This window comes from Oncorhynchus mykiss, chromosome 6, assembly GCF_013265735.2.
Source record: "Oncorhynchus mykiss isolate Arlee chromosome 6, USDA_OmykA_1.1, whole genome shotgun sequence".
Taxonomy (NCBI): domain Eukaryota; kingdom Metazoa; phylum Chordata; class Actinopteri; order Salmoniformes; family Salmonidae; genus Oncorhynchus; species Oncorhynchus mykiss.
Genome location: NC_048570.1, coordinates 72022610 through 72042890, shown reverse-complemented (window position 1 = coordinate 72042890; position 20281 = coordinate 72022610). Strand labels below are relative to the sequence as shown.

At 43.7% G+C, this 20281-nt stretch overlaps 1 protein-coding gene across 2 annotated transcripts in view; it reads left to right on the top strand.

The window, feature by feature from the left end:
* The window catches only part of LOC110526508 (potassium voltage-gated channel subfamily C member 1), a 37910-nt gene extending 25781 nt beyond the window's left edge, over window positions 1-12129 (top strand). Inside the window, exons 3-4 of one of the 2 annotated variants that reach the window (XM_036980887.1) lie at window positions 3352-3630; window positions 9545-12129. In XM_036980887.1, the coding sequence (XP_036836782.1) occupies window positions 3352-3630; window positions 9545-9660 (395 nt within the window). In that variant the 3' untranslated portion in view covers window positions 9661-12129. Of the gene's footprint in view, window positions 1-3351; window positions 3631-7743; window positions 9000-9544 lie in introns of those variants that run through there. The other variant, XM_036980888.1, reaches the window with a different exon arrangement.
* The last annotated feature ends 8152 nt before the right edge of the window (window positions 12130-20281 follow it).

The following is a 20281-nucleotide window of genomic DNA, read 5'->3' as shown; positions in this document are numbered from 1 at the left end:
CTGTGGAACCGGACCATGGATCATTGCCGGAGGCTCTGAACTGGGAACCACCGCTGGAGGCTCTGGACTGCAGCTCGTCGCTGAAGACTCTGAACTGCAGACCGTCGCTGGAGGCTCTGGACTGCAGACCGCCGCTGGAGGCTCTGGATTGCAGACCGTCGCTGGAGACTCTGGACTGCGGACCGTTGCTGGAGACTCTGGACTGCGGACCGTCGCTGGAGAGTCTGGACTGCGGACCGTGGCTGGAGACTCCGGACTGTGGACCGTCTCTGAAGGCTCAGGACTGTGGACCGTCTCTGAAGGCTCCGGACTGTGGACCGTCTCTGAAGGCTCCGGACTGTGGACCGTCTCTGAAGGCTCCGGACTGTGGACAGTCTCTGAAGGCTCCGGACTGTGGACCGTCTCTGAAGGCTCCGGACTGTGGACCGTCTCTGAAGGCTCCGGACTGTGGACCGTCTCTGAAGGCTCCGGACTGTGGACCGTCTCTGAAGGCTCCGGACTGGGGATCGTCTCTGAAGGCTCCGGACTGTGGACCGTCGCGGGAGGCTCCGGACTGGGGACCGTCGCTGGAGGCTCCGGACTGGGGACAGTCGCTGCAGGCTCCTTGCCATGAATCATCAATACAGGCTCCGGGCCATGGATTATCACTGGAGACTTCGTGCCATGGATCATCACTGGAGCCTCCGGGCCATGGATCATCACTGGAGGCTTCGTGCCATGGATTACCACTACAGGCTCCGGGCCATGGATCATCACTACAGGCTCCGGGCCATGGATCATCACTGGAGGCTTCGTACAGGGAGCTGGAACAGGTCTCACCGGACTGAGGAGACTTACTGGAAGCCTGGTGCGGGGAGCTGCCACAACGCGTCCTGGCTGGATACCAATTTTAGCTCGGTGAGTGTGGAGAGCTGGCATGGGATGCACTGGGCTATGAAGGCACACTGGAGGCATAGTGCATAGAGCCGGCGCAGGATATGCTGGGCCGTGGAGGCGCACTGGAGGTCTGGAGCGTAGAGCTGGCACAACACGCCCTGGCAGAATCCCCCCTGTAGCACGGCAAGTGCGGGAAGCTGGCACAGGCCGCACTGGATTGACAAAGGACATCTTGGGCCAAAGAGACGCACCGAGGTGAGGAGCGCTGAGCCGGCACAATCCGTCCTGGCTGAATGCCCACTCTAGCACGGCAACTGCGGGGAGCTTGCACAGAGCACACCGGGCTGTGGATGCGCACTGAAGGCATGGTGCGCAGTTACTCGCTCCCCACGGTAAAAACTCTGCCAATCTCCCTGTGTGCCACCCCCCCAAAAAAAATTAGGGGCTGCCTCTCGTGCTTGATTCATTGAGCTAATCTAAACATAGATTTCCCACCATAGTCACACCCTGACCTACCAAATAGAGAATATAAAGGATCTCTAAGGTCAGGGCGTGACAGTCTGAGTCCTCCAGTCTTTGGACAAGAGGCATGGGCTGTTTGATTAGGATGAGGGATAGGCTAGGATTGCCAAATATACAATGCATCAATTAACTTTTTACAGCAGTCTACACAATAGAACTCACTTTCTAGGAATAAGAGAGCTGGGAAAGATTACATAACTTTTAAAGTACTGTTCTGTACTCCTCATGAAGATGGTCCCTTGAGCAGCTGATGTGATCGAGCGTTCTGGCTCGACACACACACGCACGTACGCACACACACACACACACACACACACACACATAGCTATCAAATAAGCTACTTGCTTATTTATGACATCCATTACTTAGTTGCATACTTGAATGGTGTGTGCTAATTGTTCGAAGTTTGAACAGATGGACACATCTATTTTTACTAAATAATGTCAAAACACACAGACACACATTGAGGGACCAGTGAGGACCCGGTGAAATGCCATTGGGATGACTATGAGAGTGCAATTCCAAACAGCAAGCCAGTGCAGTAAAAATAAAAGAAAAAACACCCTCTGAAATTGCTGTCATCATTTATTCAGTGAGCTGTTTTTAACCACATGTGCAACACAGACACTTCTGGACCAGGTCCGCTAACTGACATACAGTATCTCGCTCTGTGGTTGTGCAATGTGGCAACACATTTCAACGAGAAGCGATGAGTATGGTTCTGCGAGAAATGTTGTTTGTGCAGTAGAAAGTAGAGGGTAAGGTGGCTGTAGTGATGGCTGACCAAAATGACCAGAATGCATCATGCTTCTATTGGAAGTGTTGTCCTCCACAATGCCAGTGATGGACAGACCTCAGTGATATGGTCATTACTGCTGTGTCATCTTTACTCTCCCTCTCTTTCCCGTAAAGAGGCACCATCTGGACAAATCCTCTGCCACTTCATCACATCAGACATGCACGATGACCTGGCCAACAGCCAATCAATAGAGCCCATGACTTGGATACAGATATCCAAAAGATGAATGAGGGGATGGGGGGGAAGTAAGAGGGGGATGAAAAAAAGACAAAAGTCAGCAGGGATAGGGAGAAGGGGATGAACACAGAGGCTGCAATTAAAGTGTAGGAGGAGAGAGGGAGGTAGGGAATGGTGTCTTTATTCATTGAACTATTCTGAAGAAAGTGACTCATCTCCCACTCTCTCTCCCCTCCTTCCTCTCCCTCCATCCCAGGGGGTCTGCGTCACACATACAATGGTTGTGTGTGGCTGGCTAGGGTCTGTGTGCTGCCTGCTGCCTGCTGCGCTGACAAGAGCAGATTAATTACTGTAATGTGTAATGGGGTGAAGCATCAATGCAGCAGAGACACCATTGCTAATATCTGTTACCCACAAATAATGTTTTACTACAGCGGTGACAGTGATGGTCTGGGATGTGTGGTTCAGTCTGGAGATGTAATGCTTATAAGGCCCACGAGGTATGACATGTGAGGCCTGGATGATCAAGTGGTAGTGGTTCCTGTTCTCTCAGATTGTTGTGAGTTGGTCACCTTTACTTACCATACTGAAGATGAAGAATCGTGTGGCACTATGGTTATTTTATTGACCTGTAAATAGTCACTGCTATGTCTGTAACGGCGGTGGTACATTTCCAGGACAGGAGCTTGTTAGTTTTGAGAGTGAGGGATTTGGGAAACCAAAGAAAGCATATATTCCGTGCCAAATTGAGCAGCAAGTCTGAAGTTTTTGTTAGTTGAAGTTCCTGTGGTTGGGATTTGGGCAGTTGGGAAAGGTCCATGTTGATTTTACATTTTTAAAAGTTTGATGATTGTGCTTCAAAACTGTTACCTGGTTGATTTAAAAAACAGCCAAGCTTGCACACAAATGCCAGTGCTGACACATCCTCTTCTACACCATTGAGGAATCACCACCAAGTTCTTCTCCCTCTGTTTCAGCACCACAAACTGTTTTTCAAGATCCAAAAGTGAACGGGGAAACATCCAAGGATCCAGCCAAGAGAGCAGCCAAGGAGTCAGCCAAGGAGTCAGCCAAGGAGTCAGCCAAGGAGGCAGAAAAAGCAGCGCTGGCCAATGAAGACTGTCCCCACATAGACCAGATCATGTCACCTGACGACGGCCTGATCTTAAGCCCTATTGACCGGTCCGAGCAGCAGCCCTGCTTCCTGCTGGCCATGGGCGGGCGGCCAGGCCACACGGCGGCCAGAGTCAGGAAGGGTACGTAATATGACACACCTAGACACAGGCCCTACATCGGGGCACACATCCCAGGGCTTAAATCTCAGGGCACACCTTCCCCAGGGCACACACTTCAGGGAACACATCTCAGGGAACACACTTAAACTCAAGCACAACACACTTTCATGTGTACTCAGTGAGGAGAAACTGCACACACAAAAAGTTGTACTGTAAGTCTGAAACATGACACAAAAAGACACTTTAGAGAGCACACACATTATTTTTGTTGTTGCTATCTCCTATATCACAGTAGGTCTTGTCCTTACTATCTTTGTCTATACAGCTTCCAACACAATAGGTCCCCTACCCAGGTACTACTGCTGAGCGACACAACATCACCCCCAACATTCTTATTTGGCATTTGGATGCCTTTTTCTCTGTCCAACTCTTCTCTTTCATTAAAACTGAATCATCTGAATTACTCTTACTTTTATGGATTTACTTCCGCAAAAAATAAGTTACTGAACAAATATATAAACAAATCACTAATCAGTGGTCTTGTTTTTCTGTTTCGGGATTTTCTTTAAATGATTCTTTACGTTACCATGCCAACCCTCCTCTACATTTCTGGGTGTTCTATTCTTTCCATTTGGTTTGTTCACTATCACTGAGACTATCACACTGCCCCCTGGGCCAACCTTAACTTTCCCTTTTTCTGTTTTTCTTTGTCGTATGTTTGTTTTTCCTTGTTTATCCTCCACTCATTGTCTGATCTGTTTGTTCCTCCCTCCATCACTCCCCCCTTCATCATCCCTTCATCCTTGATTTGTGTCTAATTGGCCGGTAGCTGGCCCTTCCCAGGGGAGGTCACTGGCGGAGCCGGCGCCCCCATGCCCACCGCTCAGCCCCCAGGGGCCCCAGGGCTACCCTCTGCTGCAGCTAGCTGGGTGGGTATGTGGTCAAGAGGACGGCCATGCCACACTCACAACCTGACGCCCCAGCCTCTAGCACTAAAGAATAGCACAATGAAAGAAATGCCTTGTTCACCACACCGAGAGATCCTTACTATCCTTATGCTCTACAATAACATCAGGCCTTCTTCATGTCCTCTAGTCTACAGTTACACCAGGCAAAGGCAGAACAAGTGCAAGCAAAAGGCTTCTATGATGAATCTAATCTGAAAAAGAAGAAGAAGCTGATTCCACAATTGTTGCAGTATCAAACTATAATGCCAGTGTCATCCGCAGCTTCTTAAATTAGCTGTTTGTGAGCGTAGGGAGATGAATCACAAGCATATAATACTGTATATTGTTGTCATGGGCTAATAGCATTGCTAAATCTCACCTGCCATCATCCCCAGCCAAGTTCCCAGACACTGGCTAAGACAGAACCTGCTACAGCCTCCACACAGTATACAATTTACACATACTTTTTATCCTGTCTCCTCTAGAGCACAGTGGAGCGTTTTTTGGTCGAAAGGTCACACATTCCCACTGTCTCCCATAGTGAACTGCTCTTTGTGAGCATGATCTGTTTAGGATGGACAAGTTCAGTGACTCTCAAGAGCCATAACACAAACACAACAGTAATCCACTGTGTCCACGTCATGAGACTGATCCATTACATGAATCAAGTAGGACGATCACTAACAGTAGCTAAGAGTACACATGCCCTCACTGTTGTATATTCTATGTCATGTGTTTATGAATGTGCTTCTGAGTGTGTGTACGGTATGTCTGTGACTGTGTCTGTGTGATTGTCTATGTACATGTTGCCAATGTAAAGTGAACCTGTTTCTCTGTTGCTCCATGTTGGCATGTGTTGTGCTTGTCTTTCAACTCAACACTGCATGTCCTGTCCAGCTGATGGTTGGCATTGGAGAGGAAATGTAGCTGGTGGTAAGGGGTGAAGTATGATGAGGAATAAGAGAGGCCACATGGTATTACAGTATATGACAAGCATGGTGAGAAGCAAGACGGAATTGTTCAACAGCGTCCTACCTGTGATCTAACAACGAATAATAATTCAACAAGATCTAACTTCTGCTAAGAACAATTTTTATACCATTGCTTCACAAATAGATGACAGGCTATTGTTATTATATAACAGCATATCATAAGATTATGTAATAAGATCACTATATAATTGGACTGCAGTAGATAGTATATGTTGAAGTTGTAACGGTTTTCTTGCTGAGAGGGAGAGTCGGACCAAAATGCAGCGTGTAGATTGCGATCCATGTTTTAATGAACAAACGTAAAACACAAATCAATACAAACACTACAAAATAAAGAACGTAACGAAAACCTAAACAGCCCTATCTGGTGAAAACACATAGACAGGAACAATCACCCACGAACACACAGTGAAAACCAGGCTACCTAAATATGGTTCCCAATCAGAGACAATGACGAACACCTGCCTCTGATTGAGAACCATATCAGGCCGAACATAGAACTGGACAAACTAGACATGTAACATAGAATGCCCACTCAGATCACACCCTGACCAACCAAAACATAGAAATATACAAAGTAAACTATGGTCAGGGTGTGACAGAAGTCTAGCTGAATATGGCTCTGTGCCAGCACTCTTATTGACAGTATTACAAAGCAGACAGGATACTGTCAGTCTCTCTTCTCCATTTCATATTGTTAACCACAAATGTATCTTGATGTTGAACTAGCTGAATAAGCGTCAGATACTGTAAGTGTTAGTGCCTGGAGCCAGAATGGCTGCTGGGCTCTCAACCCTGCTCGAAAATACATTGATGTGCCTTCTCTTTCTGAGCCATACCTCAGCCCCCCCCCCACACGTGCGTACAATTTGGCCTGGTTCAATATCATTATACATTTTTAAAAAAAGAGTGAAAGGAAATTCTTCGAAAGATAGAGGTCCCATACCAATACACTACACTCCAGAAACTCTGTCTCTCCCCAAACAAAGGTTACCAAATGCTTTATAGCCTTAGCACCATTGCAGGCATGGGGGGGGGGGGGCTGGTAACGGAGTGGTGTAAGTGTCTGCAGGGCCCAGCAGCCCACATAGTGTCCTGTAGCATTCTGTAGACATGGATCAGTGGCACAGGGCGGTCTCCTAGGGTCCCCTCTAAACCTCTGCCCCTCTCCTTGTTACCCACCCACAGGAACCCAATCTGCAGCTAGCTCCTGTTCCACCGTGTTGTATCGGTCTATCCCATTTTTGTCATCTGGACCTTGCTCTCCGTCTTCAGCTTCTGTCTCTTATTTTTTCTGTGGTTATCTATCTGTGTTGCTTGTTCTCTGTCTCTGTAAACTGTCCCTTCTCAAAACTGATAATGGGAAGAGAGTCTTTGATACCAGAAATATGGAAGTTTGACATCCATAGGAAAGAGTAGGTCAGCTCAGGTAGATTCCAAAGGATTTGGAAGAACTCATATAGAACTCTACACCTATGAATGGGAGATAATAATCTCTAAATACTCTTGTATGGCCCATCCAAATGGTGAAAAGGACCCCGCTGTAAATGTTCACTGAAGATGAAGAACTCCAACACTTCAATTATTGGAACCTAGTCATGTCTTTATTGAAGGCAAACCATCAATAGATTCAGTAGTAAAGATATATATTTTTACTTATCTATATTCTATTTCATAATACTTTTTTACAAGGTAAAGAATGTCTCTTCCCACCACAAGCACAACCACAAAGTAGCTACTTCAAAGAGAAGTCAAATTTTCCCATTTTTGGTTGACTTCTTCTCCCGTTCTGCTCTTCTGTCTTTTATTCTGTCGATCTTCCTATCCTGCTACAATCCTGTCTTTCTCTGTTGGTGTGGCTCCCCCTCAGGGAGGTGGTGTGCATGGACACAGCTCCGATATAACAGATAGTTGGCCCAGTCACACACCCTGAAACTCTGTTCCTCTGCTGTCCTCTCAGCTTGTCTCTTTCTTTCACTTCTCTATATCTCTGTCCCTTGTTTTCTCTCCTTCTCCTGGATTACCACAGAGCAAGTTTTTTAATTTGTCATTTTAAAACATCTGTAAGAGATCCTCTTCCTCTGGAACCCCCCCCCCATTGTCTTACCTTTCTCAAATGAATCCATCCTCTTGGGAATGACTAATGACTGGCTGATGCTGAGCAACCCAACCCTCCCGTGTATTCTCTACCACAGATCCACGTAAAGAGGAGACTGTCTTAGTTAAGTATATGCAGGCAGAAGTTCTCAGAGTGACCTGAGGGGGGCGCACCACAGTCTGACTGAGTGGGAGAAACCAACGCTTTAGGAGAAATCCCCCTCTCCAACGTTTCTTGATTCCACGGATGGAGGGCTTGACAGGGCCACATTCACAGTGAGGAAGAGAAACAGTAGATACAGAGGTTTCGTACAGTGAGCTCACCCGTCTCACTTTGAAGGACAGGTTTTCTCTCAAACATCATGATCGAATACGTCCTTTTTGCTTTTCTTCGTTGTTGTTTTTGTATGGACTTTTTCTCAGTGAAGAACTGTAGGAGGACAGAAAGACAAATAACAAAGGAACATTGGTCTGACAGCCTGAATGGCCAGAAAGGGTGGAATGAAATCAATAAGTAGAGGACAATAAGAATAACTGCTAATGGCATTTATGTCACCCAATACCATCAGTTAAACATGACTCTTTTTATTTAGCATGAGTTGCATGGTGGACTAGTAAAAAAGAAAAAGAAACTATAGCTATTACGACTATCCGTATGAAGAATATATTTTTCTTGTAACGATTCCTCACTTTTGCATACAATTTGTATAGCCAGACTATTAAGGTGTTCAATGACAGTGTTTTCTTTTCACATTTCTTCCTATTCTTTTTTGTGGTACAGAGTACATGTTACCTGGCAGCTCTGGTCATATTGACCACTATTTCCTAACTAGAGACTTGTAAGAACATGGAGAACATACATATTTCAGCAAGCGCTCTATGTTGTGAAAAGCTAAAATAACGTTTGACCTTGTTTATGTTGGCATGCTTGTGATCCTGGATCTTAATGAGAAGAATCATTTAGGCTAAATTAGTAATCTATGTTTATGTCTACTGCCATACGTCGAGATGTATACAATCAATTATTTATGGAGAACTTATCATAGTGAACCATTGTTACTTTCACATACTAAATATATACTTTTAACAGTGTTATTTTTTTTAAGAAAACTAGAAACAATATCATAACGAATCTGGTTGACTCAGGTTGTGTCTGACCATCTTTCCCTAACAACCTTTAGCTACTATGAAAGCAGCAAAAATACATGTATATTTGAAAACATAAAAGCATTGTTTGCAATTAAGAACATGGGGAAATCAGCTGCATGTACAATGTTATGCAACATGAAATCAATCGGAAGAAAAGAGTTGAAGAATACAACTCTAGCATGAAATAAATTTTGTATGAAACCTGTCAGAGGGGTCCGTATTTCATTGAATGGATTGAATGTATATGAATGTATTTCTCCCTTTCTCTCTGGTGTACCAAGCTTTTTGGAAACCAAAAGGAAGTGAATGGGGGGGTCTTAAATAGGAGTGAAATCAAGTCTGAACCCAGAGTGGCCTGGAAGATGCATGGTAGAATGCACAGCATGGTGATGACTAAACCCTCAACAACATCTAAAGGGGACTTTAAATTAAGCATGGTTTCAACATACTCAGAAGACTTCCCTTTTAAACAACCTCTTTATGCAGACAGTCTACTCTAAGAGGTGTGATGCATTGGCTAAGCATGGGTGAAGCATGATCAAACTAGCTGGTTTACCATGGGATGCCAGCCCGGCGGCACACATTCAACTCCTCTAAAGTTATCTCATCTCTGCTCCTCCCTCTGCACTTTGAGCATCATCCACCATTAACTCTCACCCAAGCCCTCGCCCAGCAGGCACTCGCCCAGCAGGCCCTCGCCCAGCAGGAGCAGGCCCTGGGTAATAACACTTCTGTCTCTCTTCTCTCTAGCATCCCGCCCAGGCCGGGCCAGGCGATCACAGAACACAGACCAGTCAGTCTGTGTTATGAACCATGGTGTCCCAACCACACTGTGTGTGGGCCACAACGTCCCATCCCCCGACTGATAATGCTCTTAGTCTGTTTGTTGTACATAGATGACCAGTGCCAGGGGGGTGCTGACGTGGACAGCTGGGCATGCTGCCAGCCCCTGCCCAGCCTTAAATATCACCCAGAAGAGTTGTGGTTCTCACACCTTTCTCATTGGCTGCTGTACCTATGACTGGTTGATTTCATGCTGTACACACTTGAGTAAGAATGAACATTGTGTGTGTGTGTGTGTGTTTGTTTGTGTGTGCGTGTGTGCGTACGTGCGTGTATGTGTTTGTTGAAGTTTATGTTTGTACTGTATATCTGCTTCCCTTCCTTGTGTCTGACTTCATGTAACTATGTTGGAGAAAGTCTAATCAAGAGTGTCATTTTGACCCCAGTAACACAGTCATTTTTTTCCCCTGAGTTAAAGCTTGCCAAATAGTTGTTTTCTGGCTGTTTTTGCCATACCACATCTGAGTTGCCTTTTTCATATATTTACCCTCAACTTTCCTTTGAAAAATATTCAATGCCCTCACTCTTTACACATTAAGGTTTGAGTGTAAGAAAAATTAATTCAGTAAAGTGATCATAACTGCAATAAAGACATTTTTTCAGTTGTTTTTTTATGTCACAAATGTCACTTGCCCTAAATTCAACTGTAGTTGTGCTTTATATTAATTTGATATCCACATTTATACAAACAATTGACACATTTCTTGCCTAAATATGTATTTGTTGTATGTTACTATGCCTGCAAAGGGAACCTTGCATTATCATTAATGGAAAGAAACATTTATTTGAGGTATTTCTTACAAATATTAGTCTGTTACCTTCATGCTACAAGGTGGAAAACATTCATATACATTTCATATACAGTACATACTGCACTCAGAACAAAGTTTTAAAATGCATGTACTTCACGTATGTGACCATGAGACCAAGTCATTACAAAACTGGTTTTGATGGGATAAAAACAAAATGATTACCCATCTTGTAAACTACCTAGTAAATGACAACTGGTTGGTTGGTTTCTAAACTCTCTTTCAACAGTACTGTATGTGTTACACTTACATGAAACAATATTTCCACAATTCTTTCACAAGCGTATAATGTTTTCAAAAGTTTTGGGCTTTGCTTTTCTAGTTAACTATAGATTATTGACTAATATCTCCATTGTCACTTGGCTTAATGTGTCAAAGAGCCAGGTTATTACCAATATGTTGCATGAGCAAGCTGTGGTACTAGATACCATTATTGGCATTGAGATGTGTAAGTGAGGGAGGCTGAGGAACAGTTTACCACTGTTTCCATTAACTCAGTCTGAATGCCCATATTATAAAGAAAAAAGTTGTCACATTTTCCTTTTACCAAATCCCAGGGGGATTATTCACCACATTGTTTCCTACACGGGATTTCAAAACACACAAAAGATACATTAACCGCATAGTTACTGGAAGTTGATAGAATAAGATGGAATATATGCATAGTCTACGTATACTAATAACCTCTTAGTTTGGCTCACAAATGCTCTTAGCATAAGATTGCTGCCACAGACAATATATACTGTACACTGCCTGTATAATAAACCATTCAACCAGCGCTCCGAACTAGACATCAGGTTAAACTATTTTGGTAGATAATTTCTCTCGCACTGAACAACAGACCAGTGTATTTCACTATGTAGAACTTGAATTGAGAATATTTGCTATTTAAATGTTGTTATTTAATCAGTAAGGGGTTGGGGTGCACATCTGCATAATGTAAAGCGTTTGTATTTCTAAAGTCCGTTTTTAGACCAGACTACTTAGCTCGGCTAACACGATAAAGAGGAACCAGCCAAGTAAAGGCCTTCCTCCTATAGTGAAGTAGTCAACGTGGACATGCATTACACACAACGACACTGCCATACCAATGCACACTTCTGATCTACAAACACAAACCTATCCAAGAGGTGGAGTGAAGCATGGAACAGTCCAGGCCACAATTATGCAACAGGGAAACTCCTCCCTCTTCAATGGTGTCATACTTAAGGGATCAGAGTGTTTACTAAAAGTTTGCTATGGGAATCGCATATATTTTCCACAGTTGTTGTTTTTCTTTGCAGCAAACCACAGTACAGTATACCTTACACTCAAACATCTTGCAAAATATATGACAAGCTAGTTAGAAAGATGTTCAGTAGTGAATGCAACGAACTTAGTGCTAAGGTTGGTTATTGTTTGAAGTTAGTGCTTGCATTAGAAGAGGTTTTAAGATGATAAAAGAACTGCCTGTGTGAACATACGATGTGCATTGATCACACAACTCAGTCTATGTTGGAAGAATGCCAGTTTGTTTTGATTTGTCCAGCCCCATCTGTCGACCAACACAGGTGCATATTCTTATGTTCCCTTTCAAGATATATGTTCTAGCTGAGCTTTTCTGGGTGATCCTTACAAAAAGAACCACATAAATAGCATTTTAAAAGTAATGAAATAAATTATCTTTGTTTGTCTTTGTGCTTATATGTTTTGTTTTAGTGAATCATTTCTTGTTTTTTTATCTCTCACATACACACTTCTATCTGAACAGCGCATGTTTTGAATGTTTATTACATTCATATACTCTCTCTGCATTCGGCTTGCTGCTCTGGTCCTGTTCCCATGGAAACCATCTGCACAGGAGGACACATCAGAACATTGGAGGCAAAAAGTACGTTCATACTGGCACACATGTAATCAGATGATTGTGTCAGACCACCTTGAGAGAGGAGAGTCAGTCAGAGTAATCTGATAAACACATACACATTTAGCCTAAGCAGTATCCAGACGAATACGATATGACCTCAGAGGTGCTGCACCTGAAAACAAACAGAGAAACTCTCCCACACATAGTCACACAAACACACCTACAACGGTTGAGTCACTGTTAAAGTTACAAGAAACCCACAGTAGTAGTAAATGTTCCTGAAAAATAAATGTGGATGCTGTGAGACAAGCAAAGCATATGCCCTGTATTAACCCATTGAACTTGGCAAGATAGTTTATATTGTTTAGCAGTCACTACCATCAGCCTATCCAGATGATTTATTGGTTCAGTGTACTCTATATGGCACTCTGACAATGGGCCAGGGCCAGGGAATTACTAGGGTCTTGCCAAACTACCAGGGCTCTGATATACAGCTACTGCAGCATATCAAGGCCTGTGAATCACTGGAGTAGAATCAATCTGTGTGGCAATTACACTGTTTGTAAATTAGCTAGTTAATCTCATTTGAGTGGCTGGTTCCGTAATATACATTATTTTCAGTGTGCTGTACTGTGTTCACACAATTAATTTGGAATTGTATAAAAGTTATGTTTCTCTTTTTTTTATTACACTGAGGACATCCACCTGAGGATCCAAGGTTGTCTCACTGTGTGTTTGCTTGATTATTTATTTGGTTGTTTGGTTGCTTATTTCTTTGTGTCATTATCTACTCTGTATCGTTGCCAAATGTATCCCGACATTAAATCACCAATGGACATGCAGGTGCAGTTATTGTACATGTTCCAGGTGTTTGGCCCTAATTTCAATTGAGTCCAGTGAATGGCTGAATACATTTGCCCTGGAGGGCAGCACTGTGCAGTCCAGTGTTATGAGTTCCTTTCTGTGCTGGTGAGCTTTGATCATGGACAGGAAGGCCAGGTCTCCATCACTGGCAGAAATAGGCACCATGGCAACCTAGTTACCTAACAGGGCTTGTTACCAAGGCAACACAAGCATGATCATCTCTCAAGGGCAGCACATTTTCCCAACCCCTTTATTCTACATGATTTCTGTTATCTCTCTACCCCCCCCCCCCCCTCTCTCTCTCTCTATCTCTCTCTGTAGATGATGTCTCCCTCCTGTCTCTGTGTTTTCACACTGGCTATTGATATAATTTCCTTTACTTTACCCATCTGTGGCTTAGCATTCTCAATATCTTTGTTTGTGTTATGTCATGATTGTGCTGTTGTACACACAAAGGTTTTTTTCTTTTTTTCTAAGACCGGGAAAGGATTGACAGTGTCACACAGAGATAGACTATACTACAGTACACACAACATAGACTATTACGCATGTCCCATTATAACAGGACACCTGCTGTACTGTTGGTAACTCTGTCCACATGGCCGCATATTTGATATAAAAAGATATTGTATTACATACGTACTGTACATTCAATAAAAACACAGCTATCTCGTGGGATTGAAAGAGCCACATGTTTTCTGATTCTAAACTCCCATAACTAAAAGCACTTTTACCACTTGCATGGCAATTTAAACAAATTTGTCCCATGTTTTGTAGATACTCTATGACAGTTACTAAGTGATTTCATTCTCTGGGCTGGGAGGGAGTTGAGACGTTGTCTCATCTAGAAGAGACTTTCTCATCCCTTTTGCCTATTTCTGCACTATAAATAACAGACTCTCAGATCTGTATTCCCAATCGGAACATTGAATGTTCCTCTGAGAGGAACATAGGGATGTGAGCCATAGCGATAGAAGACTCATCATGGGTATAACCCGTTTTGGCATGAACATTGCCATTGAGGGCTTCCACCATGCTTCCGCCATTTAGAAGTAGTCAAAGTAGTCTCAATGGCGCTGCCCATGCTGTCACAGATGCTATAATGTCACAGATATAAAGATGAGAAGGATATTGACCTCATCCTGTCAGTAGAGGATTCCTGGTCACTCTTTAAAAGTGCTTTCCTCACCATCTTAAATAAGCATGCCCCATTCAAAAAATCTAGAACTAAGAACAGATATAGCCCCTGGTTCACCCCAGACCTGACTCCCATTGACCAGCACAAAAACATCCTGTGGCGTTCTGCATTAGCATCGAATAGCCCCCGAGATATGCAACTTTTCAGGGAAGTCAGGAACCAATATACTCAGTCAGTAAGGAAAGCTAAGGCTAGCTTTTTCAAACAGAAATTTGCATCCTGTAGCACTAATTCCAAAACGTTTTGGGACACTGTAAAGTCCATGGAGAATAAGAGCACCTCCTCCCAGCTGCCCACTGTACTGAGGATAGGAAACATTGTCACCACCGATAAATCTATGATAATTGATCATTTAAATAAGCATTTTTCTACGGCTGGCAATGCTTTCCACCTGGCTACCCTTACCCCGGCCAACATCTCAGCACCCCCTGCAGAAACTTGCCCAAGTCCCCCCGCTTCTCCTTCACCCAAATCCAGACAGTTGATGTTCTGAAAGAGCTGCAAAATCTGGATCCCTACAAATCAGCTGGGCTAGACAATCTGGAAACTTTCTTTCTAAAATTATCCGTATCGTCTGAGATCCCCAAAGATTGGAAAGATGCCGCGGTCATCCCCCTCTTCAAAGGGCGAGACGCTCTAGACCCAAACTGTTATAGACCTATATCCATCCTGCCCTGCCTTTCTAAAATCTTTGAAAGCCAAGTTAACAAACAGATTATCGACCATTTCGAATCCCACCGTACCTTTTCCACTATGCAATCTGGTTTCCGAGCTGGTCATGGGTGCACCTCAGCCACGCTCAAGGTCCTAAACGATATCATAACCGCCATCGATAAAAGACAGCACTGTGCAGCCGTCTTCATTGACCTGGCCAAGGCTTTCGACTCTGACAATCACCGCATTCTTATCGGCAGACACAATAGCCTTGGCTTCTCAAATGACTGCCTCGCCTGGTTCACCAACTACTTCTCAGATAGAGTTCAGTGTGTCAAATCAGAGGGCCTGTTGTCCGGACCTCTGGCAGTCTCTATGGGGGTGCCACAGGGTTCAATTCTTGGGCCGACTCTTTTCTCCGTATACATCAATGATGTCGCTCTTGCTGCTGGTGATTCTCTGATCCACCTCTACGCAGACAACACCATTCTGTATACATCTGGCTTTTATTTGGACACTGTGTTAACAAACCTCCAAACGAGCTTCAATGCCATACAATACTCCTTCCCTGGCCTCCAATGGCTTTTAAATGCAAGTAAAACTAAGTGTATGCTCTTCAACCGATTGCTGCCCGGACCCTCCCGTCCGACTAGCATCACTACTCTGGACGGTTCTGACTTGGACAACTACAAATACCTAGGTGTCTGGTTAGACTGTAAACTCTCCTTCCAGACTCACATTAAATCTAGAATCGGCTTCCTATTTCGCAAACAAAGCCTCCTTTACTCACGCTGCCAAGCATACCCTCGTAAAACTGACTATCCTACTGATCCTTGACTTCGGCGATGTCATTTGCATAATAGCCTCCAATACTCTACTCAGCAAACTGGATGTAGTCTATCACAGTGCCATCCGTTTTGTCACCAAAGGCCCATATACTACCCACCACTGTGACCTGTATGCTCTCGTTGGCTGGCCCTCACTACACATTCGTCACCAAACCCACTGGCTCCAGGTCATCTATGAGTCTTTGCTAGGTAAAGCCCCATCTTATCTCAGCTCACTGGTCACCATAGCAGCACCCACCCGTAGCACGTGCTCCAGCAGGTATGTTTCACTGGTCACCCCCAAAGCCAACACTTCCTTTGGCCGCCTTTCCTTCCAGTTCTCTGCTGCCAATTACTGGAACAAATAGCAAAAATCACTGAAGCTGGAGTCTATATCTCCCTCTCTAACTTTAAGCGTCAGCTGACAGAGCAGCTTACCGATCACTGTACCTGTACACAGCCAATCTGTAAATAGCACACCTAACTACCTCATCCCCATATTGTTACTTATCCTCTTGCTCTTTTGCACCCCAGTATCTCTACTTGCACATCATCATCTGCACATCTATCACTCCAGTGTTAATGCTAAATTGTAATTATTTTGCCTCCATGGCCTATTTATTGTCTTACCTCCCTACTCTTCTACATTTGCACACACTGTACATAGACTTTTCTATTGTGTTATTGACTGTACGTTTGTTTATGTGTAACTCTGTGTTGTTGTTTTTGTCGCACTGCTTTGTTTTATCTTGGCCAGGTCGCAGTTGTAAATGAGAACTGGTTCTCAACTGGCCTACCTGGTTAAATAAATGTAAAAAAAAGAGTCCTCTATCTATCTCTATGGTGTACTGTAAGGACACAGGTGGCAGTTAGATGGCGCTAGAGAAGAGGAGTACAGAGAGTGCAATAGCCAGGGAGGGAAATAGCAGAAAGTAGAAAAGGAGATGGGAAGAAAGTTCTTGTAGCCCACAAAGAATACCATGGTAAGTTAAGTGTTTGAACCAGACTTGTTACTGTTGGGCTGGAATAAAAACCTGCACACACTTCAGACCTCCAGGACCAAAGTTGTCCATCCCTGTTATAAAGCGATGAAAAACTCACAATTGAGTGTCTGTGTAGTGGCAGAGTTAGCATTAAACCATAATGCTTTAGCTTTGCGGTTCCAGAACCCAATGCTGTCTGCAGTCACTTCCTCTTCCTCCCCTGTCACCATGCAGGAGGATGGAACAGGGGTCTCTGAAATTTTAATGCTAGGCAATTAAACCTTCATAACCGCTTAGTCAGGTCGGCCAGCTGGCCGCTATGCAAGGCAGGTGATGGATATAAAGGAGGTTAGAGCAAGGCTCCTAGAGAGCTGGAAGCGGGAAATGTGATCCTGGAGCTATATGAAGAAACCATGGACAGGGTAAAAATAGACCAAAAAGCTCAGACCATGAGCCTGCAGAATCTGACCTGCTGCCAGGGCATGTTTGAACATGTCTGTTTTGATTGCTGTGCTCCTACTTTGGTCTTGTCAGGAGTTATGATTAGTTAATTCATAGTGAGTGGCAAGAAAACTGTGTTTGTTTAACATTCGAAGTTCTGAAGTCTTTTGTGCCCAGTCAGTCCCCAGTCAGTCCCCAGTCAGTCCCAAGTCAGTCCCCAGTCAGTCCCCAGTCAGCGGAATCTTGGATGTTTATGAGGCTTTGAAACACATTTGAAACAACATGTCATTGGGGATTCATATAATGCTCACTCATGAGAGGATAACCTCGACAAGGGCAAATATGGTCAATAAACACATATTCATGTTAAATGTATTGATCAGCGCCCTTCCTTGAGTGTGGAGGCCATGGAGGTTACAGAGTGCTCATTCACTGTTTCATGTGTCATGTGTTCAGGGCAGAGATGGCGGGAGAAGACAAGGGCAGATCAGTAATGAATGTACAGTAGAGGACTTGGACCCTGAGCATCTGTTGTTCATGACCATAAATACCTCACCTCAGTAGGGGGAGGAGACCTGGCAAGGCACACATCAGAGTGAAGAGAGGCCTCTCTATCTTTAATCCTTTGTGTGTGTGTGTGTGTGTGTGTGTGTGTGTGTGTGTGTGTGTGTGTGTGTGTGTGTGTGTGTGTGTGTGTGTGTGTGTGTGTGTGTGTGTGTGTGTGTGTGTGTGTGTGTGTGTGTGGGTGTGTGTGTGTGTATTGATATTAGCCTTCTGGGCAAGCTGCAGTTTAACTAGGTCCTTCTTTGCTGCACTTGACCATATGACTGGACAATAATCAAGGTAAGATAAAACTAGAGCCTGCAGACCAGCTCAAGAGGTGCAGCCTTCAAGTTGTCTCATTATGAGCAAACAAGAGGAAGTCAATTATCTAAAAATAATTTCCCTTTTTGTCCAGTTTTAAGAGGAGTTAGGAGTTAGGAGTTAGCATAGGAGTTGACATGATGTCACTACGTTCTGCAAGTATACGTTACACATTCAGAAAACGACATGCTATGCTCTCCCTGTGTCTCCGTTTATTTATCTGCAGGAGATCTATCCTCCCAACTGTTGTCTCTCTCTCTTTCACTCCCTTCTGACCCCCCCCCCCCCCCCCCCCTTATTTCCTCCCTCTGTGTCACTCCTCCAGTGGTTATTCGTTCCTTTTTCAGCACAGCAGTCTTTCCAGATCCCTTGTTTTTGCTGTTGTCACCATAGAAATAAAACAAACTCATACTAGTTGTGTGGTTGTCACATTGTGGCATTGCCTACGTGTCGTTCTGCTTCTCACTCTTCCAGGTGGCATAGGATCTTCACAGATGTTAGGGCATAACAGTATGGAGGGAATTGTGTACAGCTATATAAAGCCCTGCATAATCATATGAAACCAATCCACACATAAAAAGAGAGAACAGTGTGTCACACAAACACTATGGCAAATGTTGATTACACACACACAAGAACATATCGTTTTACTGTCATCCTGGTCTTCCCTATAGATTAGTCTGGAGAGAAGTTCTGTGTCTCTGGATGACATCACATGTTTTGTTTTTCAACTACTAGTGATGAAATCAAATTAAATTGTATTGGTCACATAAACGTGTTTAGCAGATGTTTTGCGGGTGTAGCGAAATGCTTGTGCTTTTAGCACCGACAGTGCAGTAATATCTAACAAGTAATATCTAACAGTTTCACAACATATATCCAGAATAGAATGTCAATCTAAGTAAGGAATGGATTAGGAATATATATACATATACAGTATGAGATGAGTAATGCAAGATACGGAAACATTATTAAAGTGGCTAGTGTTCCATTTCCTTAAAGTGGCCAGTGATTCCTAGTCTATGTCTATAGGCAGCAGCCTCTGGACATGGCTGTTTAACAGTCAGTGGTGTAGTGTAGAATACAATACAGTATATACATACAGTATGAAATGGGTGATGCAATATGTGAACACAATTTAAAAGTGACTAAGATACCGTAGAATAGTATGGAGTGCAGTTTATACATATGAGATATGTGCCAAATCAGACACATATCATAAATACAAAGTGTGGAGGAATGTACTCACACCCACATGTGCATGCATGCACAAATGCAGACACACAGAGGCATAGGCAGGGCCGTGGACACTGACATGTTCAGTATCAGCTCATATAAATACACACACATTTCACACACATTCTCCCTTTTAAATCAACCTATATGCAATCATCTGAGTTGAGGGCGAGCGATACTTCTCTTTAATTATTTTCTCATTCTCTCTCATCGGCACTGCCTATGCAACATGACCAAACTAACATGTCCCCCATGTTTGCAATAGTATATCCTAGGAGTATGGGGGAAAAGCACTATCACAGCAGTGAGATAGATGTCTACCCCACCTGATCCTGCATCAAACCACCTTATGACTTCCTGTCCATCCTGCGTTCTCAATCTGATCAATACCCCAATGTGTGGGGTGTGTCTTGATAACAAACACTCCATATGCAATTAATGCATATAGTGCCTGTTCTATGTGATGCCAATTGTAGCCTCATCATAACTTTGAAAAACGACTCATTGCACAAATGCTACTAGGCCATAACCAAGGTTGACCCCTCCTGCCACGTGTGAGAGTTAGTATTTTTCCATAAAGTTATACAATCCCTCCCCCCTCTGGCCATTGATTTATATTGCAGCCGGTGAAGAATAGAGCGTCTATGTTAAACAATCGCAATCTAACTCTGTGTTGCTTGAGGCATTTTTTAGCTTACTTTTAAGGTAGTTATACTGAACAAAAATATAAACGCAACATTCAACAATTTCAATAATTTTACTGAGCTACAGTTCATATAAGGAAATCAGTCAATTGAAATAAATAAATTAGGCCCTAATCTATGGATTTCACATGACTGAGAATACAGATGTGTATCTGTTGGTCACATATACCTTGAAAAAGGGAGGGGCGTGGTTAAGAAAACCAGTCAGTTTCTGGTGT